Genomic DNA, 17,070 nt, shown 5'->3' on the forward strand with positions numbered 1-17,070 from the left:
GCAGTTCTGGGAGGGCTCCTGAAGTACTAAGGAAGCTTGTTTGGGTGTGGTATAGAAAAGATGGCTGGAGCATCCCCCAGTGGGTCTGAAGTGGGTTGGGTAAGACCAAGCACTACTTTCCAGTCTTTAAGGTGCACTCTCGTAGGGATCACCTGGAAATCTTGTTGAAAAGCAGATACAGGTTCAGCAGGACTGGGATTATGCCTAACAGTTCCCAGAGGATGCTGATGTACAGACCGCACTTTCAATCGAGGTACTATGGGAAGGACACCCAGAACGCATCAGGGGAAGGCCCCGGGGGCCAAATCCCCCTGCGGGAGGGATACAGGCCATGCTCAAAGATAGGTCCCTGTCCTATTCAGCGAGGGTGTGGGGTCAGTGCGAAGAGGGGCCGGGCAGAGCCGGAAAGGAGGTGGCAGGGGAGGCCTGAGAAGCGGAGGTGCGCCAGGTGCGAGTGCTCGGCCGATGGCGGAGCGCGGCTGGGGTCGCGGCGAGATCTCTGGACTTTGGGCCCTCGGCGGCTCCCATCGCGGCCTGGACGCGAAGCGAGAAGGCTACTGCAGCCGCCATCCCTCCTGGCGCGGGCGCTTGGGTATGTGGACTCCCGCTCCGCCGGGCCCGGCGTTCCGGCTCCCGGAAGCGGAAGGCGAGCGCGGCGGGGCCTGGGCGGCGGCGGCGACGCCGGGGAGGAGGAGGAGGACGAGGGAAGAGCCTCTGGAGGTCGCCGGAGCGGCGGTGAGGCGAGCGCGCGGCTGGGTGAGTGAGGGGCCAGGGGAAGTGCCGCCCCCGCCGCCCGCGCCCCCGGGCCTCCCGGCCCCTTCGCACACCCGCCCCTCGGCTCTCGGACGGCGGGGATCCCGGGGCGCGGGGCGGGGCGCGGTGCCTCCTGCCCCCGGGCCTGGCTCGCTTGCACGTTTCTAGCCAGGACCGCAGTGCCGCGCGTGCCCCTGCCGCGGTAGGCGGGCGGTTTTCTGCGCTGGTCGACAGGGTTTGGGTAATGAAAACACCCGAGCCCCGAGTTTCTCGCCGGTGAACTGCATTTTCCCTATCCCCACCCTGCGGGGAGGGCAGCTCCTGCGTTCCCCGGTCTCGCCTGTGCGATGACAGCCTTTCATTCATTTCCATTCCGCTGGTGGGGAGCAGCAGAGGTGGGATTAGCGGGAGGGGAGAGAGTTCGCTCTTTTATTATCTGAGGGTGGTTTCCAGAAAATGGCTTATACATGGCAGCAGTTTGCATTTGGTACTATTCCCCAAGATGGGTTGTTGGATTTCAGCAGGAGAGACCATTTAAATTGTGGTTTTTCTCAGGCTGTATTTGGTCCAGCTTTTAAGATCTCTTGTGAGTCAGTGGAGGGTGTCTGTGTCTCCAGGGCTCAGAGGACCTGCCCAATTATTACTTCAAGAAAATATTGGAGTGAAGCAGTCCATAAAAGTACAAGAGGAAAAAAAAATCAAGGTCACTGTGGGCATGTCATAAACCACGGGGTAAAGTTACAATCTAAAATACAAACATAAGGATAATTAAGTGCAAGTTAAAAAGATCTGTCAAATGGGTCCTCCGCCTACTATGCTAGCATGTGCAACCTAAAAAAATTACCTACCTTGTGGTAAAAATAATAACATGGTACCATTTGATAACATACTCCTTAGTGTGTGTCATTCCTAGATTAAAAGGCTTTTGGTGCAGGATCTCAAGTTATTCCAACTCTTTAGACTTATTTTGAAGATAAAATTCAGAGAGTTTCTCGATTTTGCCTTAGATGTGCTGTCTCTTCGGTTTTTGAAGAAGAGATGAGGGAACAAAAAATCAAGTGGAAAGAAAGAACCAAATGAGATTTGGTGCTGTGGAAAGAAAAGCCAAATTCTAGTCCCATTACTGTCACTTAACAACTATGGGGTCAAGGGTAGGTCAGTGACCCAAGTTGTTTTTTTATCTATACCACTAGAGAGCCAGATTAAATTAAGGTGTGTATGTTTAAAACTTTAATATGTTTATTTGCAAATACATTTGTAAACAGTTTAGGACTCATGTTGTAGGTGTGTTTAAAACATTTACCTCAGGAAAAATGCTAGTAAAATTTTGGTGTAGCACCAGCATAGATGAACTCCAGAATTCACTTTGGATGTGAAGCAATAGAATTACATTAGATTTCTTCAAACTGTTGAGGTTTCTGTTAAACTATACTTTGGAAGTTATAATAAGGATAAATGAATTACAGCATATTTTAAACAAGATGATGAGATTTATGTCACATTACTTATCTGTGAGGTGCTTTGTATAACAGAAGAAATTTAAGCGCTTTAAATGATTCACATAATCATCAGCCTAACAGGTAGGTCCTAAGACAGGAAATAATCAGTGAATCATAAAATTTTACTTATTTGCCCAGTGTCCAGTTTAAATCAGTGATTTAATCCATGGAATATGATTCAGAATCTGTGGAAAAAGCATATGAATAAAATACTGTCATGGGTTACTGAAGAAACAGATATCTAGAAATGTCTCTGGAGCCTTTTTTGGGGTTTTTTTGTGGGATTATAACTAAGAGTCAACAAAAACTTCAGCATATTAGCATCAGTTCTACCAGGCATAATGAGAAAAGCAAAGGTAAAGCTTTTTATTGCCAGGAGATTGTACCTTAGGTTTTAAAAATTTCTTTATTATTATTTTTTTAATGTAGACATTTTATTACTCTGCAGAATACTAGGACTGACATTCAGCTTTTCAAATGTTCTAGAAAAGAAAGCTTAGCATCTAGTAGAAGCATCAGTACATAATGCCTCTTACTGAAGTTAGTGGTGTTTGCCTGTAGTGGGGAGGGCTGTCTAGCAGGAGACCTCTTTTCCCTTACTCTTCCTTGCAGGGTGATCAGCCTTCCTCGCCTCATAGGCTCTTGGATGTTTTCTCTCTGCACTATCTGTTGCCCCTTTCACAAAATGGCAAGTTAGGAAAAAGTTAGTATCTTATAGTTCACTGTTTACTTTTCTTTCAGTTCTAATTTAAAATGCTCAGGTGTGATCTCAACCAGACTTCTAGTTTTAAACCTTTGTGTGTGTGTGTGTGTGTGTGTGTGTGTGTATGTATGTGTCTTCCACACTGAAGATTGAACCCAGAGCCTTGCATTCTAGGCAAGCACTCTACCACTGAGCTGTATCCCTTTTGCTTTTATTTTGTGACTGGCTCTTGCTGAGTTGTTCAGGCTGCCTCAAACTTACCATCCTGCTTCAGCCTTCTGATTAGCTGGGATTACAGGCCCACATCACTAGTCTGACTTAATCATTGTATTTTAGATCAAAGCGCTCCTTTTTTTTTGTCCTGAAGAGATCCCAGGGCAATGTGTAGCAATACAACTTCCCCACATGTTTCTAGTACAGTGTATCTGAAGTTTTTCTCCCTTTGTTAACTAGTTCACAGACTTTAGTGTTGCAGATGGGAGATAGCTGGGGTATTGAGTCACTACTTTTAAGGACCCCTCCCCCTTTTTGGTACTGGGGATTGAACTCAGGACCTTGTGCTTGCAAGCCAGGTGCCATGCCACTGAGCTAAATCCCTGGCCCTGAATCACTACTTTGATGATAACCCAGGAATACTTTTCATTTTTGAGTTTCTAAAACTAGAAGTGAAACTTAAGTTTCCTTTCCTCTTCCTCTTCACCCTCCCTACTTCCCTTTATAGTTACCATTTTGAAGATGCTACTTCTTTGCCAGGCAACTTCTCACTGTCAGTTTCCAACCCCTAAATGGAGATTTTTATCCTTTGGAAGGGGAATAAGAGGCTGTGTTACAATGGAAATGTGGGCCTTTATTTATAACATATGTATAATGTTTTCTACTATTGATAATAAATTGAATTTCTATGTGATATTTTAAAACTTGAATTCCCTCACTGGCTAAGTATAGGCAGCTAGAGCCTGATGTTTTAGGTAAACTCGTGATAAGCCAATTTTCAGAGTAGAATATAATCAGATGACAAACACTTTTATAAGTATGTTTAAAGGTACATCTATAACTTTGTTTTCTACATTAATTTTTGGCCATAATAATGTTATAAATTTCATATATTCCCATGTAATATAGTATCCATAGTCTCTTGGCCGCAGGGGCGAAATCTTTTTTTGTGTGTGTATTTGAAAACTTATCAAATTGTTGATTGTATTCTTTCAGACATAGCAGTGTTAAAGATGATTAATGGCATTTTATAGTTCTAAAACTTTGGGATATTGTTATCCACAATTTTTTGGAGTTTTTTTTTTGAGACAGGGCCTCACTGGGTATGTAGTTCAGGCTGGCTTTGAACTCTTGGTGATCCTTCTGCCTCAGCCCCCTGAGTGCTGGGATTATAGGTATGCACTAGGTGTGCCGTGCTATTTTTTGGAGTTTTGAACCTAGCATTACTTTTGTATACCACATAGTGAGATTTCATTCTACGGTAATGGTGGCAATGTTGATCTAGCTTGAAATACTGTTTTTCAGATGCCATGTCTGCAGTGTAGCTCTAATAACTGTAAATGTAAAGTGAGATTTTTCTTGATTTTAACCCAGTGAGTGACTGGGGTTTGAGTCATTGGTGATTGGCTTGTGGTGTTACCTAATGTTACTGACAGAAACTACTGTCCTCAGGAAGCCAAGCTGGAGTCATTACCTTAGTAGCATTACTGACTTTGGCCATATTTCAGAACATTTTGTTGTGCTACATTTAATTCTATTTGAATTTTTTTTTCCTGGGAAAATGTAATTCATTCATTTACCTTTGGGGTAGTAGGTCCTTAACTTTGTCATAAAGTATTTTCTCCTTAAGAAGCAAGGTGCAGTCAAAGAGACCAATTTAAATTAGGTTAAAACCTTAGAGTAGAAAGAAGTGACATTTGACAATCTGATAATCTTGGATGATAAAAAAATTTGACCCTGGGAGAAAATGTAGTGTTTTTTTGGTTTATTTTTTGTTTCCCTAAGTTTATAAGGGGGAGTAGAAATGTAATGATAATTATTTTGATGTAATTTTTACATCCTCAGTAATAAGAGTTTGCTGTTGTGGTAGTAAAGCAGTATGCTTAACAAATTAATAACTTATTTTTATTTCCTATCCTGAAGAATGCTACCGCCTTTCACTTAGTCCCTAAGCCAGAAAGTTGGAAACCACTCTTTGCTCTACTTTTTGTTTCCAGTTGATCATTAGGTAGATCCTATAAGTTTTATTTATTTAGTTCTCTTGGATCTGTCCCTTTTCATTATTTCTGTCCCAATTGTCACTTCCTAACACACACACACACACACACACACACATACACACACACACACACACACATACATACACCCTCTTAAATGCGGATTGTGGGGTGCTTACTGTGTGCCCTCCTTATTTCTCACCTGCATGACACTCAGCCTGGATTGCTGCGTGTGGTTGATCTCGGTGCTTTAATCCTTCTACTCCAAACCAGCCTTCAGATTGTTGCTATACTTCTCCACATGCAAATTTGATCCTGAAATTTACTCCCTAAAAATCCTTCAGTGGTCTTCCACTGTGTTCAGGGTGAAGTCCAAACTCATTGGCTTGATTTCAGTGTTTTTCAGTCTAAGGATTGCTCTCTGCCTGCACATCACAAACTCAGTAAGCTGTGACTAGCGTTACATATTTTTACTAATGTAAAATAGAATAATAATATCATAGTATATTATATTTAGTAAGGGTAAAACTTTTTCAATTATTCCTCTATTTATGTGTGTACCAATAATATTACAAGATTTACTTTTTAGAGTTGATTGTGGCCAAGAATTTGGCGTACATTGCCCCTTTTGTCCCTGTGCAGTGATTCTAGTCATTGCTACTCACATAGATTTTCTTTGTCTGCTTTTACACTTTTGCTTATTTTTCTTTTCGTCAAAAGAACCTCTATTTTTAATCTAGCTAATTCACAGGCTTCCTTGTCTCTGGGAGTCTTTTTCTGATGACATTTTTAACATAAGAAATAAGGTGGTTGTAATACAGTCAAGTATGCAGTAATCTGGAAAAAATTCGTGAACTAATACCCTTACTCTGAAGTGCATTGACCCCTTGCTTTCTGTCTTCAAATGTCTTACGTAGTATTGATCTTGTCTGTTTTACTAGTCTATTTTTCTTAAGGACAGTGTCTTCTTTCTCATCTATACACTGTGCCAAAGAATAGTATATATTAACAAATGTTGGGTGGATTAATGTAGTAGTGAATTGGTATATTTTATGTAAAACTCTTTACAGTGTTATTATTTTTTAAGTTTGTACTATAGAAATTAACTTTTGTGGTTGACTCTTAATGATATAATTATAGGAGGATAGCTGTTTTTCTTAGAACATTTTAAAGTGAGACCTCCCTTTGGGGAATTGGTACATACATATCATTTTTTGATCATTTTCTATATCTTTACTCTTCCTTCCTCCCCTCCCCTTCCTACTTTTCCTGATCTGTTTCCCCATCTTCAAAAAAGACTGTCACTGTGTTTCTTACCATCTCTCCTTTATTTTGATTTTTAATTTATTTATATTTTGTATTTCTCACATAAAAGGAACCATGGAATATTTAACTTTCTGTGTCTGACTTATTTCACTTAACATAGTCTCAGGATCCGTCGATTTTCCTGCAAATGACTTGAATTCATTCTTCTTTATGGTTGAATAAAATTCCATTGTGCGTGTATATACTACATTTTCTTTATCCCTTCATCTGTCGATGGGCATCTAGGCAAACTTCTATTTCAAACTTTATTCTCTATCAGTTGTAACTAGGTACTTCTAGCCTCGCATCTTGATAGACATTACCGTACATGTGTCACATTAGTGATGTCAGAATCTATTGTTATTTTGTGATTTGTGGTCAAGGACTTCTATGTGCCCAGATGCTAGATGCATAATGTTTGATTTTATGAGAATTGGATGATTTCGAAAGAGAGAACTTTCATGTATAATGGTAATCAAACACAAATTCTGAGGGAATAGATAGGATACCAAACATAGACTCAAGTGTTAAATTATCTTTTCTTATTTCTGAATTTAAAATTTTTGTAATTGACATTTTCACAGTTAGAATGTTTAGCTGTTTACGATTTTTGTCTTTGTGAGAAATTATTATTTGTTAAACCATTAATAGGTTCTCATGGAGAACTGTTATTGAAGAGAGGTCCTTTGGTGGGATGTAATTTAAAAAAGAATGAATCAAGATAAAACTTCTAAATGCAAGAACCAGAAAAATCACAGCACATCTCGGTGAACTTGCAATTGGTAAGTTTGTATTTGATTTTACATGGAACTAGATTTATAATTTATGTGCCTTAGTATCCTTGGAGTCTAATGTTTAGATACTATTAATTGTTAATTAGTAAATGAATTGATTTATATTTTTCATACTAGTTTTAACTAAACATTTTTTCAGTAAGACTTTTTTTAAGGGGAAAATAATATGTAAGTAATATAAGTTTCAGAAATATCTTTCTAAATTGTAAAGTTTATATGGCTTTATAAGAAATCTTTCTCCATTGCATTTTAACAACTAATTTTAGAAACATTTAATATACAGTAGCAAGGAGAGGCTCAAATTATACATTTTGTTTGTAAGGTTATCAGTGTCCCTTAAGCTATTTTTGCTTTTCAGTTGGTTGAAAATGATTTAGGATTATACATATTTATTGATACACTTAGAAAAACACATAAATATATTAATAAAATATGAGTCCTCACTATTTTCCTGCGTTGTTCCAGGATGAACACTGTTAGCAATTTGGTTGGTATGTTTTCTTCCAGCGGTTTTTTCTGTGCATATGCAGAAATTACTTATATATTACTTTTTCTAACAAAAAATGTTATACAAGCCATTTTATACCTCGCTTCCCCCAACATTTAATTTTGAAATTTGAAGTTTCAAACAGAAACATAGAAATCAGTTTTATAGTGTAATATCTGATTACCCATCACTTAGATTTCATAACTAATGTTTTACTGATCTTCATGACATCCTTATCTTTCTCTCTGACAATCCATCAGTCAACTTTATTATTTTTTTTGCTTCTATTTCAGAGTGAATTGCAGACATCAGTACATTCCTTGCAAATCACACATGTGCACACACACACACCTACTTCAGTATACGTCTCATTAACAGGAGTTCAATATTGTCTTGCAGTTTTTTAGGTTAATTTACATACCACGAAGTGTACCAATCTTTTTTTTTTTTTTTTTTGGTACCGGGGATCGAACTCGGGTCTTTGTGCTTGCACAGCAGGCGGCGAAACCACTGAGCTAAATCCCTGGCCCAAGTGTACCAATCTTGATTGTATACTTGTATAACTCAGCTCCATATCAAGATGTAGGTCTTTATTAGCACCACAGAAAGTTCCCTCATTGTGCCTTCTGAGTCTGTCTCTGTCCCTCCCCCCACTGAATACCACTAAGATTCCTACCCCTAGCCATAGATTTTGCCTATGTGACTTGTTTTATTTACTCAGTAGTATATTATAGGCTAATCATAGGCAGATCCACCTCCTTTTTTCCCCTTTTTCTTCTTTTTTTTCTTCCTAAATTGCAGTAGCTTGGAAATAGTCTGTACTATTGATGTACCAGGACTTAATCATTGCCCTCTTCTACATGGACATTAAGTTATGCCATATTTTTATGATTACAAAAAATGCAGTATCCTTGTACATCCTTGTATGTGTATACATTTGAACACTCATGAGTACTTGTGTAGGTATTACTAGAAGTAAATTTCTGTGTAAAAAGTTTTTACCTTCCCCAAGCGGTTCTATTAGTTTACATACACATTGGTAATGTATGCGAGTATTCTTTTCCCTCTGCCCTCTCATCATCCTTCTCTTCCAAGTTTTTCAATATAGTAGATGCAAAATATACCTAGTTATTTCACATTTTCCTAATCAGTAATGATTAGCCATTGGATTTTTTTTCTATTTGTGAATTGCTTCTGTATATATCTAATTTTATATGCCTCTTACAAGTCATGTGTTCTGTTTTTTTCCAAGGATACTTTTTCTTTTAATTTTGTTTCTGGTATGTTCTGGGCTTACAAATTTTAAATTTTATGTGGTGAAATGTGGCTTTAGGGCTCTTGGTTGTCGAGGGCATCCTCATTCCAAGTTTTTAGAATCAACTGCTATTTTTTTCTAATAGTTTTGCTTCTTATTGAAATTTAGAAGAGGAAGAAATACCTGTGAATTGAGGCCTCAGGAAGAATTTCATTCAGAGAGTGAGCTTCAAATTGGCTGTGAATTATGAGTTGAATTTAAATAGAGTAAGGAGAGTGATAGGCATATTTCAGATAGGAGGAATGAATGATAGAATATATATTTCCATATTCATGGACAGTAATAAAACTTGGTTGAGGTGGAGTATCATACAAGTTTAGAAATACATATTTGGCTAGATGTCTTGCTAGTTATTTTGTGTAATCTTTTGATGTTCTAAGATCTGTATTCTGATGTTACAGTTTTCTGTCATATAGTAGTTTTCTGTTATTTTTATTTCATAGTGACTTAAGTATTCTTCCTGTAGAAAATAATGTGGTAAGATATAGTTCCTTGAGGAAAAAAGGAAAGGTGGTATACCATCAGAATACTTTGGTCATCATAAATATTTACTCAGTTCAGTTTATTAGATTTCAATTATAATTTCTTTAAAAATAGTTTGTGCTGTAGTAATTTACATAATTATAAAGTTAGTCACTGCACTCAAGTGTAGTTATCAGATGGCAATCTTAAAAAATGTTGAAGTACCAGTACATCCACTAGTGACATCGAAGTTTGACTTATGGCACACCACTTAATATATAAATGAATGTTTTGGAATCTGTAGCTGATGGAAGTATTTTAAAAGTGCCATCCTTCAGATGAAGCAGCAGCATTGTGCTCGGTGTGGTTGCTGCTCAGGATGTGTAATAATTTCTGCCCAACCGGCAGCCTCACCTGAGCCTGTAGACAGCAGCTGAGTGGAGGGCGCCTGGCATCCGGGCCAGTTCATACTTGTGGTTGTGATCTGCTTTGGAGCTCGTGGAAGACCCTGCTTTATTTTCTACAGCCCTATTGCAAAGATTATGTGGCACTAAGTTTTACTGATCAGGTATTTATTTTAAATATTTAAAATCTTACTTGTTTGTTGTTTTTATTTATTTATTTTTATCTTGTGGTGACTTTTCCTTGAGTATGCCTGTTCTTTTAGAGTTTATCATGACTCTGTTTATATTCAGGAAAACTGGGCACATTTTTAAATGATATTTTTTACTATGTAATATTTCCTATTGCAAGAGTTCTTAGTGATGATAGAAATGTTAATTTTTGGTAAAGGAATAAAAATAGAGTTCAAAAACTAAGTATTTGATAGTTATTCCACTTGTTTTGTTGGCTTATCTGCTCTTGTGTTTCTAATGATAAAAGTTACTCTATTCTGTGTAATTATTGGAATTCATACTTTTTTTTTTTTTTTTTTTAGCACTGAATAGAACCAAAACATTAAAAGAAAGGTACATGGGCCGGGGATTTAGCTTAGTGGCATCACGCTTGCCTTGAAAGAACAAGGTCCTGAGTTTGATCCCCGGTACCAAAAAAAAGAAAGGTACATGAAGTTAATAATAGTAAACGTGTTAAAAGAGTTCTCTTCTAACATTTCTTTTACCATTTGATAATTGGCAAGGCTGTAAAAAAATTAACATTCTTTGGAATGTTTCTTTTTAGCTGTATAGATAGGTTACCTTTTGTATCTGAGCTACTTTAGTTTTAAAAACAATGATACCTAAATTACATAGTATGCTTTATCCTCTCTGACTTTCCTCACTTTCATGATACTGATCTGTCTTTTAATTTGCTAATTGCAAGGTAATGAAGTTTGACTTTTACTTTTGAAAGGTCTGGGTACTGTTCCTATTTTAAATTCCTGATACATAGGTACTGATTTGGACCATATCTGATTTAAACCATTGGATGATATTGCATTTGAGTTTTTTTCCTCTTCCTTTTTCCTCTCCTCTTTCTCTCTTCTCCTTTATCTTCCTCTTCTTCTCCTCTCTTCTCCTCCTTCTTCTATTGCTCCCTTTTTGCTGTATCTGGAAATGAGAGGAGGGGTACTTCTTTAAAAATGACATTAGTGTTCCTTTATCTTTCTTTGTTTTGGTAACTTTATGGCTTTGGTGAGCATTGGCAAGGCCTTTAAGGGATGGTACCATGAGGCTCTTCAATTGAAGATAAATTATTCTTAGAATGTTCTAGCGTCTAAGTTGGAAATCTAGGAGTCAGTCTTTGCTTTCCTGTGTAAGTTGTAGTATAGAATCAATTAGTAAGACTTACTGGTTTGATTCTATTTCTGTTGGTCCCTTCTCTAAAACTTATTTGGGTTTTTGTGTTTTCTTAAACTGTCTTTATTCTCTACCCCAGAGCTCCAGTAACTTACTGAAAATACAAATCTTCTCATGTTAACCTCTTGTTTTGATAGCTTTCCTGTGCATAAGAATGAATTCAGCATTCACATGGCATCTTTGCCTACATGATATATATATAGTCCCTTATTTCTCCCTGTCACTAGCCACAGAAAGGTTTATGATTTGTGATGACACTTTGTATATACCTAGTTTCCATCTTCTGTGCCCTTATCAACAACTTGTCCACAAATCTGGAACTTAGCATATCCTACTAAAGCTTTTTTAAATGACTTTTCTCTATTAGATTGTTAGTTCCTTTAGGTGAAGATGGTGTCATATTCACATTTGTATTTGTAATATCTAGCAAGTGACATATATAGCAGAGGCTGTGAACTAAGTTCAACTCAGTGCTGTAACATTGACATCTCAGTGAAGTTCCTTAGTTAGTGGCTCCTAAACAACAGCTGTATCAGCACCTGTAGCGCGGTTTAAGGGGTTTTATTGGTTTGGGGGCATTATGAAGAATTCAGTAGATCTGGAATGGTGTCTGTGACTGTGTATTTTTAAAAAGCTCCTTACTTGATTTTGATTTGCTTGCAGCTGTGAGAATCATTGTCTTAATTTATTATTATACCTTATTTTTTATGTAAAAGATGCTCCCCAGACCATATAAATATTGTTCAAGTTTTTTTAAGTTGTATCTACTGTACTTTTCAAGTCATTTTGTCCATATCACATGTATAGAAGTATCTTAACTTTTTCGTTGTCTCATTTGGAGGTCTGTTTGTGAATTGTTTTTGCTCAACTGAAAAAGACCCATTTAAACAAGAGTCTTCTTGAGTTGATAGTAATGAGATTAGTTGGGCTTCATTCCACTAATTTTAATATTTTTAGTCATTTTTAACTTTTACTTTTCAAAATGGTCTTTGAAATATTTTATTGTGGTTTAAAATTAAACTAAAGCATACAAGTGTGAAGTGTACAGCTTGGTGAGTGTTTGGTTGTGCAGATACCCCCACAAAGTACGATCCAGCTTGAGATACAGAGCATTGTTAGCCCCTCCTGATTTGTCAGTACCTTCTCAGTCAGTACCTACTTCTTCCACTCCAAGATAACCGTGATTTTGAGTTGCGTGACCATAAGTTAGCCTTATGGTTAAAGCCACTAAAATTTTTTTCACAAGTGTTTTGATGGATATGTATACTCATGTCCTTTGAGTTTACAGATGAGATTGCTGAGTTAAGGACAAATGTGTTTTTTTTTTTTTTTGGTACTATGGATCAAACTTGGGACCTTCTGCTTTCGAGGCAGGCGGCCGAACTACTGAGCTAAATCCCCACCCCAGGACAAATGTGTTTTAACTTTAGAGATAATGCCAGTTTGTACCTTTAATATCAATTTATGATGAAAGATTAAAATTTATCTATTTAAAGCTTTGGGTGAAATTTGAGTATTCTGAAGTTTTTGTTTTCCGGTGTTCATGGTCAAAAGAATAGATACAAAGATCAGTGTCGTTTTAGTATATGTGCTGCCGAAGCAAGCACAAGATCAGTGTTGTTTTATACAGTTTTTAGTCAAATAGATTTTTCTGTTAGTAATTTTTTTCTTTTTTCTTCCCCAGGGTTGTCTTTTCTGGTGCGTTTGCCAGGCAGTCATAGGACTGTACAATGGGCCTCCGGATTCACTTTGTTGTTGACCCACACGGCTGGTGCTGCATGGGTTTGATTGTCTTTGTCTGGTTATACAATATTATTTTAATTCCCAAGATTGTTCTCTTTCCGCACTATGAAGAAGGGCATATTCCAGGCATACTAATAATAAGTAAGTTTCTAGATCTCTGTATAGTTAAAGATTTTTCTCATTGTGAATGTTTTTCAAATGTAATGCACCTTCTGTGTAACCTTCCGTTTAGTGTACTTATTATTTTAGTAGTGATATTAATATTGTTATTTCCTAAACTATAGAAGTTTAAAAAATAACCTTTTAAAGATTATTTGCAGAGTTAGATAAAAGTGCTCTTTCCATAGTCTTCTAACTGCAATATATATAAAGACCGTTTTGCTGAAGAAAAACTGAGACAGTGTCAACAATTTGTGTGTATAATTTTAATGTTTCCTTTTTGCATTTAATTGCAAATTTGAAAGTTGTGAGAATGGAGATGGTATACATTGCTAGAAAATGTGATTTCATGATACGAAAATCATTGATTATGAAAACACTTCAAACTTCTGGATAATTATTTTCTGTTATATTCCATTGGCGATGACTTGCTTATGATTTAAAAAATCACATCCAAGTGATACACGGATGTGGCATTTACACTTTTTTACATACTTTACCTCATTTTGGTCTCACAAGAACTATGGGAAATATTACCTTTGTTTTAAAAATGATAAAACTGGTCAATCTATGCAGTCAGTTCTGAAGTGAGCACTCAAACTGTTCTTTTACAATGTTTTGTTTTTCATTTGAGTGAATAAAATGCCTGTCCTTTTAATTTTAAATATGAAATTATGGTGACTGAATCTATTTTTTCCTACTGTTATTTTTTGCTTATTTTAGAATTCGAAAGTTTTTATTTTTTTATTCTAGAAATTCTTAAACTACATCAAAAGGCAAGTAAATATCACTAATTCTGAGTGATTTTGAAGATAGAGTTAATGAAAAGGTTTAAGTGCAGAATATTTTTTAAATACTATTTTAATCCTTTCAAATGTAAGTACATGTAATTAAAAGAGAACCCATTCATTTGTAGCAAGCTTATCAGTTATTAAAACAATAAATGTAATAGGTATAAAATAATATTCGTAATTGGTACATTTAATAGTTTTCTTTCTTTCTTTCTTTCTTTCTTTCTTTCTTTCTTTCTTTCTTTCTTTCTTTCTTTCTTTCTTTCCTCCTTCCTTCCTTCCTTCCATCCTTCCTTCCATTTTGGGGGTTTTTTTGGTATCAGGGATTGAACTCGGGAACTTGCACTTGTGAGGCAGGCGGCGGCACCACTGAGCTAAATTCCCAGCCCTTTTTTTTGGTTTTTTGAGACAGGGTCTCACTATGTACTTCAGGCTGTCCTTGAACTCACTATGGATTTTAGGCTGGCATCGAATTCATGGTTATCCTCCTGCCTCAGCCTCCCAAGTGCTAGGATTACAGGCATGCTCCACCATGCCTGGCTTAATAGTTTTCTTGATAGTATTATTTGGTGAATGAAATGAATTAGTCATTCAGTTTTTTGAAAATTATTTATTCTGATGGTGTTATATAAAATATACTTTTTAAAGTAACTATGCTTGTTGATAAAATGCTTTAAAAGAAGTAATTAATGAATTTATTTATTTTGAAGTATTCTACAGCATTGCCATATTTTGTCTGGTTGCCTTAGTGAGGGCCTCAATAACTGACCCAGGAAGACTCCCCGAGAACCCTAAGATTCCACATGGAGGTATGGTCCTCTTCAAATTTATGAGTGTTGCTGATGCCAGAATTACCATCTTTGTTAATATATTTTATTACCTTTAATATATGTTATATGTCATCTAACACCATTGCTTTTTAACACTACTTTTAAATTTGTTCACATATTTCTTTCCAGATTTCTCTATTAACATTGCACACTGGCCCCTCACACCTCTCTCACTGCCTGCTGTCCTTAGTGGTTTACGTTTGTTTCCCTCTAACCACTCCACATTTGTGTATCTAAGCTATGTGAGGCTATGGACTTTTGTTTCATTTTCTTTTGTTTGTTCAGTGCTGTAACCCTAGTGCCCAGCAGTCTCTGCCTCTTAGATGTGCAACAGATATTTTTGAATGGAATATAATTATGTGAGATATTTTTCATTCTTTTTCTGGGGGGCAGTCTTGGGTATTGAACCCAGGGTGCTCTATTACTGAGCTCTATGTCTAGCCCTTTTTAAAATTTTATTTTGAGACAGGATATTCCTAAATTGAGGCTGCCCTTTAACTTAATCCTCTTGCCTCAACTGCCCAGGTAGCTGAGATTAGTCATGTGCCATGAGGCCCGGCTGAGAAATTCTATTTTTCTTTCCAGAAGGAATTTTCTTGTTGATGCCATTAACCTCATGATATTGCAAGTATATTTCTTGGAGTAAATATTTATAGTATTATGGACACTATTACCTGTAATTCTCCAGATTCTAACAATCCAGTGAAAACTCTGAAAACCTTTTATGCTAGTGTTATTTAAAGGTTACTTGATTATCCTAACCATGAATGCCTAACCATTCAAACCACAAAAATGAATGAAAATGTATTGTTTTATTATGTACCAGATATTGCACAAATCTATTTATCCTTTCCTGAGTCTCATATTTTGATTATTTGCTCTATAAGCATTGAAAACTCTGCATTTTGAGTAAGAAATTTATATATGTATTTGCAGTATGTGATAGAACCAGTGCTTTTTATAGTAACTTAGTGGCTTCCAAACTTAGTGTACATTAGAATTACCTGGGAAGCATCTTAAAAATTTCAGTGTCTAATCACTTCTCGGCCTTTTGGCTAGGATCAAGTGTAAATTTCAGTGTCTAAATTATACCCCATGTTAATTTAATGAGAATATCTGAATATAGACACAGGCATTAGTTGTTTTGAAAGATCCTAAATAATTCCAGTGTACAGCAAAGTTTGGAAACCAATACAGTAATTCCTTATGTAATGAGATTAAATGCCAAATCACTTACAGAACCTCCTGTACGTCCTGATTTTATGTTTTTGACACCTATCATTTTGGAGCTTAGCATATTTAGAGATCAAATAGGATTACACTTATGTTTATATAGCTATAGAAATTTCTGAACACCATTAAATATTTAGTTTTTAGTAACTTACACGAGTTAGTGGTTACTACATAGTTAGTATGTGTTTTGCGGTGGGGACAGAGAGGAGGATGGCACTCAGAAATCTTATAGAATCCCTTTTCCCAACTGGCATAGCCAAAACCACCCCAGCATATTGCATAAATGTGTTATTTACTTCAATACTAAAACCCAGTAGCCCAGAACAAAGAAGCATTTTTTAAAACTTTGGACCCATTTCTGATGAACTCAAATGGCTGTAGGTTCCGGGTGCAGCAGTCAGTAAAAGGGGCCAGGTTTTCTTATTGAAAACACATACCTGTCTCTAAAGGGGGGGAGCCAGAACTCTACCCCTGTGAAATTGTCATGCACTTAGATGGTTAGATCTTAAAATTCAGAGGGAGAAAAAGGTGTTATTGGCAGCTTTTTGTTACTGCTGTGAAATACCTGAGGCAGGCTAACTTTATAAAGAAAATGTCTATTTAGGTCCCAAGTTCGGTTACTGAAAGTCCGAATGACATGGTATATGCTCTGGCAAAGCTTTAGTCCAAGTCCCAGTAGAATGCTCATTCCATCTAGGTCTGACCGGCTGGTTGCATCCTCTTTAGAGGCCTTACCTGAGTTGCCCACAAGATTCTGCTTACAACATTCTAGGTATTTTCTAGCTTGTTCATCCAAACTTTTCCAACCTCTGCCAGAAACCTACTTCCAAAGCCAGTCCACATTTTCAGGTACAGTTATTGTTGTAGTCAGGGTCTTGGCAAGGGAATACATTAAATACAGGACACATAATTTATAGAATTATTTTATGATAATTATCCAAAAAGTCAAATTCAAAGGAGTACAAGAGATTAAACGCAGACTAGAGGCCC

At 36.8% G+C, this 17,070-nt stretch overlaps 1 protein-coding gene across 3 annotated transcripts in view; it reads left to right on the forward strand.

Annotated features, from left to right (window-relative positions):
• Positions 1-623: 623 nt before the first annotated feature.
• Zdhhc21 (zDHHC palmitoyltransferase 21) overlaps positions 624-17,070 on the forward strand; it is a 58,968-nt gene continuing 42,521 nt past the window's right edge. Inside the window, exons 1-5 of one of the 3 annotated variants that reach the window (XM_021252865.2) lie at positions 624-756; positions 7,122-7,252; positions 9,937-10,096; positions 13,009-13,208; positions 14,728-14,826. In XM_021252865.2, coding sequence (XP_021108524.1) covers positions 13,055-13,208; positions 14,728-14,826 — 253 coding nt within the window. In that variant the 5' untranslated portion in view covers positions 624-756; positions 7,122-7,252; positions 9,937-10,096; positions 13,009-13,054. The remainder of the gene's footprint in view (positions 757-7,121; positions 7,253-9,936; positions 10,097-13,008; positions 13,209-14,727; positions 14,827-17,070) is intronic. The other 2 variants (XM_004838304.3, XM_087183931.1) reach the window with 2 other exon arrangements.

This window comes from Heterocephalus glaber, unplaced genomic scaffold, assembly GCF_053883595.1.
Source record: "Heterocephalus glaber isolate CG9 unplaced genomic scaffold, H.glaber_assembly_v1.0 deba00001481, whole genome shotgun sequence".
Taxonomy (NCBI): domain Eukaryota; kingdom Metazoa; phylum Chordata; class Mammalia; order Rodentia; family Bathyergidae; genus Heterocephalus; species Heterocephalus glaber.